The following is a 14,516-nucleotide window of genomic DNA, read 5'->3' on the forward strand; positions in this document are numbered from 1 at the left end:
CGTTGTTTCTAGGCAACGATAGATGGCAGCCTTATAACCTAGGAAAGGCTACAGCAGACCAATAAATTACTAAGGTTGAACAAAAACCATGAAGTAAGCAACGAGTAAGATTACGATGTTTTAAGAAGAATAAACAATTTAAAGACATGCGAATTTTGAATTCGAAGACCTGTCTTTGGTGGACTTCTAATGGATTTTATAACAATATATTTAGGGAGTTATGTATGGATGTTTTTATAAAATTCGAAGGTCAAATAAAATTCGGAATGATGAGTAGGAAATGGCAGGAGATTGTGTCAACTGGAGGGAAAATTGCAACACCAACAGAAGTAAGGACTTCAACCAAGTCAAAAAGCAAGCATGCATTGTTTCTAGGCAACGATAGATGGCAGCCTAATCATAAAGAGATTAATTGCTTCCAAGAGAAGAATTTACAGCATTACTAATGCATTTTGTATGAATAATTCTGGGAGATCGAAAGTGGAGAAATATTTGAGATTAATGTATAAATCTAGTTCTTTAAATTCTGAAATTATAAAATATTTACTGGATACTGTATATTCTAATTATACGCAGACTTATTTCGAAAAGTGTATATATGAACTAAATATTTTCTAAAAAAATACATGTTTAATATAAAAGTATATATGTCATATTTTAATTATGTTTTAAAACCAAAAAAAATACATTGCTACAAAAATATCAAAATATACTATTTTGATAAATTAAAAAAATAGTTTTATATATATTTTTAAAATAAAAAAATAATTTTTGTTTTACTAACCTCCTCATTTAGATTTGAAACAAGTAAGACATTGGAGAAACCGCGCAATGCAGGAGCAGCTGTTTGCAGGGCGCCACTATTGGCAAGAGCAAATGCGCCTAGATTTGGTATACCGCTGCTATAGCCACCGGCCAATGGTGTACCGATGCCCAAAGCAAATGGTGGCAACACACCGGGTGCACCGAGACCATTTACTGCAGAATCATGGAAGGAAAATTGCAAAATAAAAAGAGAAGGAAAAAATTGTTTAATATTAATAAAAATATTTAAATAATTATATTATTATTTTACGAAAAATTAGCATGTTATTGACATTACTCTAATTACTATTTTTTACTATTATTATATTATTTTGTATAAATATATTGTTAGCATCCAAAATTTATGTAGTTTTGATTTTGGTAACAAGATGCATGTTGTTATGTTTTGGGGGTTAGTAAATAAATATTTTTAAATGGTTAAAATGGTGGCAAAAAATATATGAAAAAATGAATTTGTTTATTAATTACAAGCTTCAAAACAGTATCAAGAACTAAAAGTAGATTCGGAAACAAAACAAAAAACGAAAAAAAAAAAATAATAAAAACAGGAAACAAAATGAAAAGGAAAGTTTAAGTGTTACCTATTTTATCACCTGTTAGAGAGGGCCGTTGACGGGCCGCTATCAATAGCAAATCATTTGCATTCACTAAACCGCCAGCGGTGGGCATAATATCGGCGCCAGGTTCGCCAGGTGGCAATGAGGGATTTGTAAAATCGCGTGACTTATCATTGTTATATTTCACATTGAGCGTTGTCATTTTACTGTTGTCAATGCGCAGCGTACAACAGCCATTGTAGATATTTTGCCCATCCAAGATGGTTTTGGCATGCTGGGCCGAATGTGCATCCGGATATTGTATGAGGGCCTGTAGAAAAAAATATGAAATAGAAAAAATAACGATGAAATTTGATAAAAGAAGTAAGCAGCATAAAGGTTGTAAGGCTCCAAAAGTTCTAAGAAATTTAGAAGAGGGGTTTGAAAACTTTTAGAAGGATTTTGTCTCCTAAGTTTTGGAATTTTATATCAGCGGTGCTAAGTCCCAATAATTGAGATTTAAAATTAAAAATTTCTTTCACGAATATTAAATCCGCTGCAAGGACCTCATTTTTGGGATCTTATAAATTATCCTCCTTCTTCTTAGGTATTTATTTCTTCATAAAACTTCGTATTTTTTCACCCAACTCACCTGGAATGTATTGTTCTTCGTAAAGGTGACAATTTTCAAAACCTTGCCAAAACGTTGGAATATCTGATGTAAAATATCCAACGAAACGGGGTACAATTGAGATTCGACAATGACACGCAACACCGTATTGGGGCCGCCAGCAGAATTGGCATTGCCGCCCGTTAACGAATTCACAGCATTTGTATTGTTCTGCAGGACTGCAACGGCAGTGCTGTCGGCGGCATTGGTGCCACTATTTGCATTGGCAGCAGCGCACAAGGGCAATGGAGAACCGGAGGCCGGTGACTGTATGCGATATTCACATGGTACCAAAGCACCCTGCAAAGAAAAATTCAAAATAACAAAAATTAGTTAAAAATATTACAAAAAACTAGGTTAAGATTTCGAATTAATTTTTTATACGGAGGAGCGATTTTTTCAAGGTTCCACAATAGGCGTGGATTATTTTAAGAAGATTTTTTCAAGGTTCCACAATAGGCGTAGATTATTTGAAGAAGATTTTTTCAAGGTTCCACAATAGGCGTGGATTATTTTAAGAAGATTTTTTCAAGGTTCCACAATAGGCGTGGATTATTTTAAGAATATTTTTCAAGGTTCCACAATAGGCGTGGATTATTTTAAGAATATTTTTCAAGGTTCCACAATAGGCGTGGATTATTTTAAGAAGATTTTTTCAAGGTTCCACAATAGGCGTGGATTATTTTAAGAAGATTTTTTCAAGGTTCCACAATAGGCGTGGATTATTTTAAGAAGATTTTTTCAAGGTTCCACAATAGGCGTGGATTATTTTAAGAAGTTTTTTCAAGGTTCCACAATAGGCGTGGATTATTTTAAGAAGTTTTTTCAAGGTTCCACAATAGGCGTGGATTATTTTAAGAAGATTTTTTCAAGGTTCCACAATAGGCGTGGATTATTTTAAGAAGATTTTTTCAAGGTTCCACAATAGGCGTGGATTATTTTAAGAAGATTTTTTCAAGGTTCCACAATAGGCGTGGATTATTTTAAGAATATTTTTTCTTGGCCCAGCAAAACCTGGATTATTTTAAGAATATTTTTTCTTGGCCCAGCAAAACCTGGATTATTTTAAGAATATTTTTTCTTGGCCCAGCAAAACCTGGATTATTTTAAGAATATTTTTTCAAGGTTCCACAAAAAGCGTGGATTATTTTTAGAACATTTTTTAAGGTTCCACAATAGGCGTGGATTATTTTAAGAATATTTTTTTAAGGTTCCACAATAGGCGTGGATTATTTTAAGAATATTTGATTATTTTTAGAACATTTTTTAAGGTTCCACAATAGGCGTGGATTATTTTAAGAATATTTTTTTAAGGTTCCACAATAGGCGTGTATTATTTTAAGAATATTTTTTCAATGTTCCACAAGGTTCCAATTTATATTTCGATGTTTTATTTTTTTGGTGGAACTTTTTGATCGCCAATTCATGTTTTCTTTTTTTTTGTTGTTGTTATTTTTGTTGCTTTTCGCAAAAACCATTTCCTTGTAATGTTTACTTAAAAGCTTAATCTACTTTTCCCAGAGATTTCCCAATTTTCCTAGACTTATTTTTTCCGAACAATTTTTTGCAAAGGGAATTAAAAACCAAAATCAGGAATAGAACTCCCATACCTTAAAAAAATAAAAAAGGGATAGAACAAAAAAACTTTTTATTTGTTTTGTGTGGTCAAGTCAAAGAAAGTTTCTTTTAAGGATTATAAGGGTCCTGGCTGCGTCACTTGTTCTCAGGGTGCAAAAAGTTTTCTTTGTCTTTGCACCCAAGTTTTATTTTTTTCGCCGCAAAAAGAAAAAAATCCTAAAATTCTGAGACATTCCCTTTGCCAGGAATTCCATAATCTCAGCATGGTACAGAGACAGGCATATACACACACCCACTCACCCACAACATGAAAAGGAAACAAATCAATCACACCTCAATATTGATTTAAAGGAATGCTGGTATCTTCTTATCTAGGAAAACAATCATCATGAGGTAGGTACAGACAGACAAACAGGGTAGGAAGCCAATAAATAAGACATAGCTCAAAAATCATGGCCCTTGATCGGAAAACAATTTAATGGAAAACGGAAGTTAAGTTATTCCCCCCTGCATTGTTGATTTTTCACAGGTGACAATTTGGGCCACGCAACATTTTCGAGGAAAAATGGTGTCACAAACTGTTTAACTTTAAGGTAAACTTGACAGACAGACAGTGAAACCACGTACCACCATCAGTGTTAGGTAAACATTCCATGACACAAACGCACACACACACACAGTGACACACATCTAGAATTCATGCTATGACAAAGTGAACGCATGACGAACATATTACCCAAGCGTGTGATTCCCGTTTTACGCACAGAGACATGGATGGCGCCCAAGCAACCACGAAAAATAAATAAACACTAGAAGAACACAGGAAGACTGACATACAGACAGACAGGGCAAGCCAAGCCAGGCGGCATTCAGCCAAGTCAATGTGTGATAAAGGCCACAAAGTCCTTTCTTGAGTGTGGTGAATCGCCCACACACACACACATCGTCATCATCGTAGCAATTCAGAGAGATAGAAAAAGTGTCAGTGAGCGAGCAAAGGACGTGATGTGTTTATGTAAAAAAAAATCACTAAACCTTGCTAAAACACACACACAGCGACTAACAGACAGTTCGGCAAATGCTCTACTGGAGAACCTCCACATAGATTTAACTTTTCGTGAAATGTTGTTCTTTGTGTTGTACTCTGAAGCAATAATAAAAATTGATTAGAATTGCAAAAGAGATGACAAGAACAAAAACAACAAAAACATTGACATCGTTCCATGAGATTCTGTTGTGTGTCGTCGGCGAAAAGATGCTAACAATATTTACCTGTCTTGGCATTTTTTTCTCATATTTTTTGTATCATGTTTTTGTTCTTCTTCTTCGATGGTGGACTATAAATGCATCCGTAAGGATTCATTTCGTTCCACCATATATTTTATGTGTGTTTGTGTTGCTGTTCGAACCTGGCAAATTGTTTGGCCACAAACTCAATACGTCCGATCAGTTATTTTATATGGGTGTGTGTGAGAGTGTGTGTGTTTGGCGAAATAGAACGCCGAACGCGTAATACAATAAAAATGGATGATTTCATCTTGGGATTCAATTATATTTGCAATGCTTAAAGATGGCGATTTGTGGAATGAAAGGTAAGGTGAAACAAATTGAGAATTTTTCGGAAAGTTTAAGATTTGGGGGAAACCTGGAAACTGGTTGACTGATTTAACGATTCATCTACGCCCAGACGAAACGGCTGTAGTTAGAATCTTGAAAGTTTGGAAAACGTGTACTCAAATTTGATTTGGAGGTATAAATCGATCTGGAATCCTGAAAATTGAAAGTAACATTACCGTCGGAGTGCAGGATTTGGATATGTACGTAATTTTGGAAACTTTTTACTTATGTGTACGAAAAGTTCTAAATCGTACTATAATTAGTACAATTTGGATTTGGGTGAACCGATAGAGCTGGAACAACAAATTTTGGAGTAAGGATCATTGTAGGGATGTAGGATTAGGGTCAGTATTCAGTTTAAGAAATTACTACTTATGGGTATTCAATGGTACTAAATTTGGTACAATTTGGATTTTAGGTGAACCAATAGAGCTAGAATCATAAAATTTGGAGTCAGGATCACTGTGGAGGTGTAAGATTAAAATATGTAGGAAGTTTTGGAAATTGGTACAACTACGTACTAAATTTGGTACAATTTGAATTGTGGGAGAACCGATAAAGTTGGAATCCTAAAACTTGGATATAGGATGACTGTGGGGGTGTAGATTGGGGTATGTAGGAAGTTTTGGAAATTGGTACAACTATGTACTAAATTTGGTACAATTTAAATTGCGGGTGCAACGATAGAGTTGGAATCCTGAAACTTGGGTTTAGCATGACTGTGGGAGTGCAGGTTTGGGGTAGGATGGAGGTTTGGTACAATTTGAATTGTGGGTGAACCTATGGAGTTGGAATCCTGAAACATGTATTTAGAATCACTGTCGGAGTGTAAGGTTGGGGTATGTAGGAAGTTTTGGAAATTCGTACTACTGTGTACTAAAAATTGCTACAATTAAATTATGGGTGAAGCATAAGATTTGGAATTCTGAAACTTGGATTTAGGATTACTGTGGGAGTGTAGGTTTGGGGTAGGAAGGAGTTTTTGGAAATAAGAACTACTGTGTACGAAATTTGGTGCAATTTGAATTGTGGGTGAACCTATGGAGTTGAAATCCTGAAACTTGGATTTAGGATCACTGTGGGGGTATAGAATTGGTGTATATAGGAAGTTTTGTAATCGGTACTACTATGTACAAAATTTGGTACACATTGAATTGTGCGTGATCCTATGGAGCTGAAATCCTGAAACTTGGATTTACAAATTTGGTACAATTTAAATTGTGGGTGAACATATGGAGTTGGAATCCTGAAACATGGATTTAGAATCACTGTCGGCGTGTAGGGTTGGGGCATGTAGAAAGTTTTGGAAATTCGTACTATATACGAAGTTTTGTAATTGGTACTACTGTGTACAAAATTTGGTACACATTGAATTGTGGGTGAACCTATGGAATTGAAATCCTGAAACTTGGATTTAGAAGCACTGTCGGGGTGTAGGATTGGGGTATGTAGGATGTTTTGGAAATTCGTACTTAGAGTTGGAATCCTGAAACTTGGATTTAGGATCACTGTGGGGGTGTAGGATTAGGGTTTATAGGCAGTTTTTTTTTTATGGAAATAATGTGTGCTAAATGAAAAATTTGGATTTGGGTGGACCTTTAGAGCTCGAATAATGAAATTTGGTACTAAATGGTACTCAAACTTAATGTATGGTCGATATTAATGTGTGGATTGTTTTTTTGACATATGCAGTTTGCTTTGAAAATAAAATAATATGTTAATACAGGTTTAAATATTTCCTACATTCGCTAACGAAGTTGCGGGCATATGCTAGTTAGTATTTTTTATTTTTATAAACAAATCCTCCACCATAGTAAACAGTCAGGATTTTGTCCATGTTCCTCATCATATTTTGACACTATTCCCAAACAAATTTACTTTTTTTATATTTAATGAAAATAAATATTTTCTTTTAGTTGAAAAAAATAAACAACAAAACTTTTTTGTTTCTATTTTATTATCAAAACCCAACTTGTTGCTCTGTGTGTTGTTGTTGTAGCTGTCGCTTCTTTGTTTTCTATTATTCCTGTCACTTGGTCGACACGGTGCTGCTTCTTCGTCTTTCTGGTTCATGGTGGTGGTAAACAAACACAAAAGCATAAAACAATCACATTTATGAAACTTTAAATAAAAGCATCCACTTGTCATTGTTTTTTATGCAGGCGGGTTGTTGGTTGTTACCTTCAGAAGCAAAGCGAGCCCCGACAGAATGGTTGACTGGCTTCTTCTTCTTTGGCTTTGTTGATATTGTAAAGAATACAAATATAGTTTTTGTTGTTGTTGGGGGTAACAATTCCATCAATTTGTTGATGGTGGCGGTTTGGCGCCCGCAATGGATGCCAGTGGAAAATGTGTTGCAGCAGCAGCACCGGCAAACATGTCCTTGTTGCTTTGGCTATTGCTTCTTCGTTTTCCTTTGTATTTTCACCATTGTTGCTGTTATTGTGGTTGCTGTATTTCATATCTGTTGATGGGATAATGGCAGAAGTACTCTTAAAAGAAACTGAGTAGTGGCATTATTGTTTCACTGCAACCACACACACACACACTGACACCCTCAGCTAGACTTGCTGCCCTTCCATTATTCTTCCCCTCCCCATCCGAAAAACTTAAGTGTGTATTAAGTTTGCCGCTACTGCTTGTGGTTTATTTAATACTCTTTGCATAAATAACTAAGTTTTTGTTGTTTTTGTTTTCCCTACTTATTTTTATATACAACTGCATTTTTATTCTTCGTCGTCATCATATCGTTTGTTGTACTCCTCATCATCATCATCGTCATTTTGGAGTTTTGAACAACGTTTTTCCACAAATTTCATTCGTTCATTTATGCCGTTGTTTCGCTTGTCGTTTTTCTTCTTTTTTTGTCAGTTCTTTTTTTTAATGTTCAGGGATTATCTGTTTTATCCTTATATTTCGTGTTTTTTTTATAAATTTTAAGAAGGATATTTTTTTCGGAGAAAAAAAATATTTTTTTTTTCGGTTGTTGAAATGCCATGTACATCAAATTGAAAGTTAAAGCAAAACTTTATGTCATTTGGCAAACTTCCACTTAAAAGCTTTTATTGTTGTCATAGTTTTTTTTTAACAATAAAAAATATTTTTTTTTTTCGGAATTTTTGATGATTTCGACAACGATTATGATAATGGAGATATAATATTTGATATTGAAACTAAAAATGCATATTTTTATATTTTCATCGTTTCAAAAAAAAAAAAAAATCCCAAAAGGATATTTTCATTTCGAAAAGCATATTCCACGGTTTGTTTTGTTGATTCCCTAGCCTCATACCTCCAATTTTTGTTGAGCAAACATTGCTACAAATTTGTTGCAAAAGGGGGTTTTCAATACAACCTGGCAACCTGGACAGATGATGTGACATTTCCGGTTTTTCTGGAGAAGCATAGCTTTTAACATTAGTCAATAGCTTCGAAACCACTAACTTAACTATGACATTAAATCTCTTAGGAATTTCAGAAATATTTCATAGAAAATAGGAAACGAAAAAAATAAACAACCCCAAAGTTGAGGATGTGTGAGGAAGTTATGACATATCACACATACATATGTACATTGGAAAGAAAATATAATCATTTTAACAATAACAAGTGAAAAAGCGTTAAGTTTGGCCGGGCCGAACTTTGGATACCTTCCACCATAGATATACTGACAGGTACTTGAAATGAAAATGTAGGGAAAATACCAAAAAGTGGACCTATACCGGACCTATTTCTCCAACGCGATTATGTAAACCATAATGTGAACCATGTTCCAGACAATTTTGATTTCATCCAACCTGTGCCTATCTTATTATTTCTTCCAAACTTAGTTCAGGTTCGAAGATGTGGACTATCGGTCCACTCCTTCTGATACCTCCCACACAGGGGCTAGGCCTAAATGCAGGTTATAGTTCATGCATAGTTCATCATCGAACCTTACGTTCTAGCTTTATCTCAATATCCTCCGCAGGTTAAATGATTACGACAGACTCTTAGAACCAAACCCAAAACGCGGAACAAATTAGATAACTATTTTAATATAAAAAAGGGGGTTATATGTGGAGAAATTTGGTACCTATTAAGAACTCAAAATACTAAATTACAGCCAATTCGGTGTAAAAATTAGGAGCTGCCGCTATATGGGGGCTACCAGAAAAAGTGGACCTATACTCATAATTTTTTGTGGAGACATTTAGTACGCAATAAGAACCCAACGTACCAAATTTCATTTCGGTTGAAAAACACGGTCAAGAACCCCAAAATACCGAAAATTGGGGGGTACCGTTATATGGGAGCTATGCCTAAACGAGGACCGATATATCCCATCTTTTAACTTGACCTGCCTGCAGACAATATCAATTCCTTCAGAAGATAGCGTGATTACAACAGACGGACGGACATGGCTAGATTGTCTTAGAATTTTACCCTGATCAAGAATATATATACTTTATAGGGTCGGAAATGAATATTTCGATGTGTTACAAACGGAATGACAAAATTAATATACCCTCCATACTATGGTGGAGGGTATAAAAAAGAGATGAAAACATTGAATATATATATTAAAAATATTTTTTTCAAGGGTATACGTTCAGGGGTCATGATTTTTTATAAATTATTTTTCAAGTGCCCAAAATTGGGATGGATTTTTAAGAAAAAATTCAAGGCTTATAGGAGGACTTCAATTAAAATAGATTAAAATTTTTGCAAATGCTTTTTCAAAGACTATGGATTTGTTTTTTAAGTCCACACCAGCGCATCATGTCTTTTATTTTAATTTTTTCTATTTTTTTTTAGGCTCCTGAGTACTATCGTGTATTGAATTAGCCTCTCACTATATCCTCAACCAGGACCCTATACTGCGGCATTATATAAATTTTCATATCCTCAGCTATGATCCCATGTTTCCTTTGATGAAATCCATTTCAAAACCTTTGAAGTCGATTTAAAGAATTCCGTCGGTCTGTCTAACTGGTTAATCGGCTAATAAATAGAAGTTTTTCTTAAGAACGACTAATATTATAACATCACTTTAGTTTTTACCTCATTTTTTCAAATTTTCCTTCTTATCATGAAGTCTATAAAACATAACTTAAAGTAATATTCTCACAAAAAATTTCCTTCAAACTATTAACTATAATCAATAAATAATCTCTTAAATTCAAAAACCTTTTTCCCTTCCACCACCTGCTCTAAAAAGAAAAATTCCCCAACAGATTTGTTTGTCCTTAAGCAAATTACCAAAAAAAAAAAAAATCCATATAACTATTAAATAAATTATCTGATTTCCATTTTTGCCATCCTAAACTAAATAAAATAGGTTAAGATACGGACAAACACACAATCACACACACTCACACATATTGCGGCACATATTGATATTTCCTAAACATGATTATCTATTATTGGTTATTTATTTACTACCACAAAGCAACAGAGTAAAGCAACAAATTCCCACAAACGTACAAACACACACACACACATGGCCAAATAGAATATTAGCATAATACATTGATGTGGTGGTGGCCATGGATTTTTGGTTTTGAGTCTATGGGAATGATGATATAAGGATGCCATGTGGTTGGAGTGTGTGGATGGATTGGGTGGGTATGTTGGTTGGTTGGTATTTGTGTGGAGTATTTACCACTTGAATTCCTAGACAAACGCTAGCACACACACAAACACACTCGAACTCATACCTAGATTATAAAAATGTAATTGAAATCCATTTGCTCACGTCATCCAGAAATCTCGTGATATTTGTGGAAGCGTGCGTGCGTGAGGGGGATCAACAATATCATCATCATCATGTGAAGTCGAAAAGCAAAAAAAAAAAAAAAAAAAACACAACACGTAGCCATAAGTATAACCAACAAAACCTCTGAGGTTCAAACACACACAGACTCACAGAAAAATATTCCTATCTCCCCACCAAAATAAATGCGAAAAGAAAACAACATCTATGAATGTTAAAAATAGGGAACCCCCCAACCTTCACATAGGAAATAGAAGAAGCAGCAACAACACCAACAATCCTCTTCTATTGAAAGTCAAAACGTAAAAAGGAATTGTATACATATATAAATAAATATTTGTACACACACTTACAATAATATTAGCGTTTATTATTTTGCCAGGAAGAAGAATAGAAATGGCAACAAAGAAAGGAGAAATTCCCTCACACATATGAGGACCCACACGCACACAGAGACTACACAATTGTTGTGTTGAATGAAACAACAACAAAACTATGGTGTGTAGCAATGCGGTGTGCGCAACAATTGTTAGCAACAACAAAAATGCCACACGACGAAGACGATGGTTGCGGCGACGCCGACGTCAGCAACAACAACAACGTCGTATGAATGTCATTTTATACAGCCAATCTAACAACAAAACAAAGCATATTCGAAATGAAAGTATGAAAGTCACAATGTATATTGCCACTTGTGGTGCTAGAAAAAAAGGTAAGCAAGAAAAAAAGAAAACAATAATATAAATAAGAAGGGAGGGGGTGGGGGTAGAAAAAATCACTAACACCCTTGGGGAACAGGGTGTAATAAGTTAAAGTAAAATAAATTGAATGATTTATTCATATTCATAGATTTGTGATTTTCTTCATTTGTTTACACAGTTGCAGAAAAAAGAAAATTGTCATAAATTAAAGGGAGGTGATAGGAAATATTTATACGGAGGCATATTGTGAGAAAGTTACAAAGTAAATAATTTATTTTATAGAAAATCTATATTTGAGGGACAATAAATATTTAAATTTAAAGAATTTTTTAATTCTAATAAAAAATATTCACTGTACCAGCGCCTGAATTTTCAAGAATTATTAAAAAAAATCAAGGCTGATAGGCAATTATTGTTTCGAATAATTAAAATGAAAATGTTAAGATTGCCAATACAAAAAATTTTTCAAGGGCTCAATAAGGCTCGGGGTAAAAAAAATATTTTTTTCGATGTTTAAAAATAGACGGATTTTTGTATAGAATATCTTTTCAAGGTCTAAACATGGAGGGATTTCTCAAATAATATTTTTAGAGGGTTCAAGGCTCAACAAGGCTTGGAGTTTAAACAAATATTTTTATCGAGGTTTAGACGGATTTTTGTATAGAATATCTTTCAAGGTCTAAACCTAAAGGGATTTCTCAAATAATATTTTTAGAGGGTTAAACAAAGGGTGAATTAAACTAAAGTCTTATTAGGGACGAACGTCTCATTCAAGGACGAACAAGGCACAGATTTTTTTAAAAAAATATTTTTTAAGGACTCAATCAAGTGTGGATGTTTTAAATAATATTTTTGCTAGGACTGTCACAAGTGTGTCAATTTAAAAGCCTATTTTTTCAAGGGCAAAAAGGCGTGAATTTTTAAGACGCGGATTTTGTAAAGAATATTAGTTAAGGTCTTAATAAGGCAGAGGATATTGTAAAGAAAAAAATTTTAAGGATTTTAAAGAGGCATGTATTTAAAAAATACGTTTAAGGCCTCAATAAGGCGGGGATATTGTAAATAATGATTTTTGAGGTTAATTAAGGGCTCAACATGGCGTGAAATTAAAAAAAAAATGCAAGGGCTCAGTAAAGCGTTGATTGTTTAAAAGAGTAGGAGAAGACTTAGGCGTTGATTATTTAAGGAAGACTGTGGATTAATTATGGAAGGCTTCTTTTAAAGGGGTCACTAAGGTGTGGATTATCTGAAGAAGGCTTCTAGATTCCTAAAAAAAAATATTTAAGGGTTCAAGTAAGCGTGGATTATTTAAAGAAGGCTTGTAGATTCTTAAAAATATTAAAGGGATGAAGTAAACGTGGATTATTTAAAGAAGGCTTCTAGATTCCTAAAAAAAATATTTAAGGGAACCCCACCCATTCTCGATTTTAATTTTTGAAGAATTTCAATGGACTGGTAAATTAATACCAATGCTTGTTAAGGTTTGTAACTTTGCACATATATATTTGAAGATTTAAAAGAGAAGAAAAATAATTTACAAAAAATGTTTGTTATTGTTTTGTTGTTGTTTTTTGTAATTAAAGAAAAGTCCTCATTTTTGATGGCGGGCATGATAACTCCTCACTGGAACATCGGAATCCGAAAATTCCAACGGTGTTAGAAAGAGTACATGTCTGGCTCTCGTATGAACTAGGATTATTGACTTCGCTCTAAAATTAACAAAACGGGTGGACCTTTGAAAAAATATTTTTGGAAAATCGCCGATTTTTTACCAAAAACCAAGTTAAAAAATAAGGAAGATCTTCACCGATTGGCTTTATCCTAGTTCATACGAGAGCTATACACTCCCAGAGAAACGTTGCAAAATTTGGAACCGATTGGACTATTAGTTTTTGAGCTATCGTGCCCGCCTTTCGCAAAAAAATGTTTAGAGAAAAACGCGTTTAAAGTTTGAGAAGCCCTTCAGCCGTCACTTGATGCTGACACAATAAATCGGCTATATCTTCAAGAGTTCTTGACATTTTCACTTGAAATTTTGTAGAGACATTCTTTAATCAGTGTAGATTCGAATTACATCAACAAAAAATTTAACCCCGAGAATGGGGGGGGTCCCCTTAAGGGTTCAAGTAAGTGTGGATTATTTAAAGAAGGCTGTTAGATTCCTAATAAATATTTAAGGGTTCAAGTAAGCGTGGATTATTTAAAGAAGGCTTCTAGATTCCTAAAAAAAATATTTGAGGGTTCAAGTAAGCGTGGATTATTTAAAGAGGACTATTTTCAAAGGTTCAACATGGCGTGTTTTTTTTTTAAAGGCTTTTATAAAGTCTCAAGTAAGCGTGGATTATTTAAAGAAGACTATTTTTAAGGGTTCAACAGGGCTTGTTTTTTTAAAGGCTTTTAGAATACTTCTTTTAAGGGCTCAAAAAAGTGTAGATTTAAAAAAGTGTTTTTTTTTTACAGAAGGCTCTTTTCAAGGGCTCAACATCACGTGGTTTTTTACAAGACGTGATTTTTTCAAGGAGGGCTTTTTCAAAGGCTCAACAAGGCGTGGCTTTTTTTAAAGAAGACTTTTCCCAATGACAAAATTTAGATTTATAGAGGCCTTTTTTCAATTACTCAACAAGACTTGGCTTTTGTCAAGGGCGTGGATTGTTTAAAAATACCTTTTTCCAAGGGCTCAACCTGGCGTGAATTTTTAAAGCAGACATTTCTTTGGAAGAAGAAAAACCCGGATTTTTATATTTGTAATCGGATATTCTTATAATAACTTACGTGTATAAAGAAAATTTGTCGGTATTTATACCCTTCAGGTATAATGGTACATTGTATTATGT

The 14,516-nt window shown here is 34.1% G+C and overlaps 1 protein-coding gene across 1 annotated transcript; it reads right to left on the reverse strand.

Annotated features, from left to right (window-relative positions):
- Nucleotides 1–784: 784 nt before the first annotated feature.
- LOC133321516 (polypyrimidine tract-binding protein 1-like) lies at nt 785–7,688 on the reverse strand (the record flags this gene model as incomplete). The annotated part of the gene is made up of 4 exons (XM_061530600.1): nt 7,449–7,688; nt 2,014–2,331; nt 1,407–1,692; nt 785–978 (listed from the first exon to the last, which is right to left on the reverse strand). Coding segments are annotated over exons 1-4 (1,038 nt in total), but the record flags the coding sequence as incomplete, so codon positions are not given.
- Nucleotides 7,689–14,516: the final 6,828 nt, after the last annotated feature.

The sequence above is a fragment of the Musca vetustissima genome, unplaced genomic scaffold (genome assembly GCF_032173495.1).
Source record: "Musca vetustissima isolate MV318-11 ecotype Yass unplaced genomic scaffold, APGP_CSIRO_Mvet_v1 utg31154, whole genome shotgun sequence".
Taxonomy (NCBI): Eukaryota; Metazoa; Arthropoda; class Insecta; order Diptera; family Muscidae; genus Musca; species Musca vetustissima.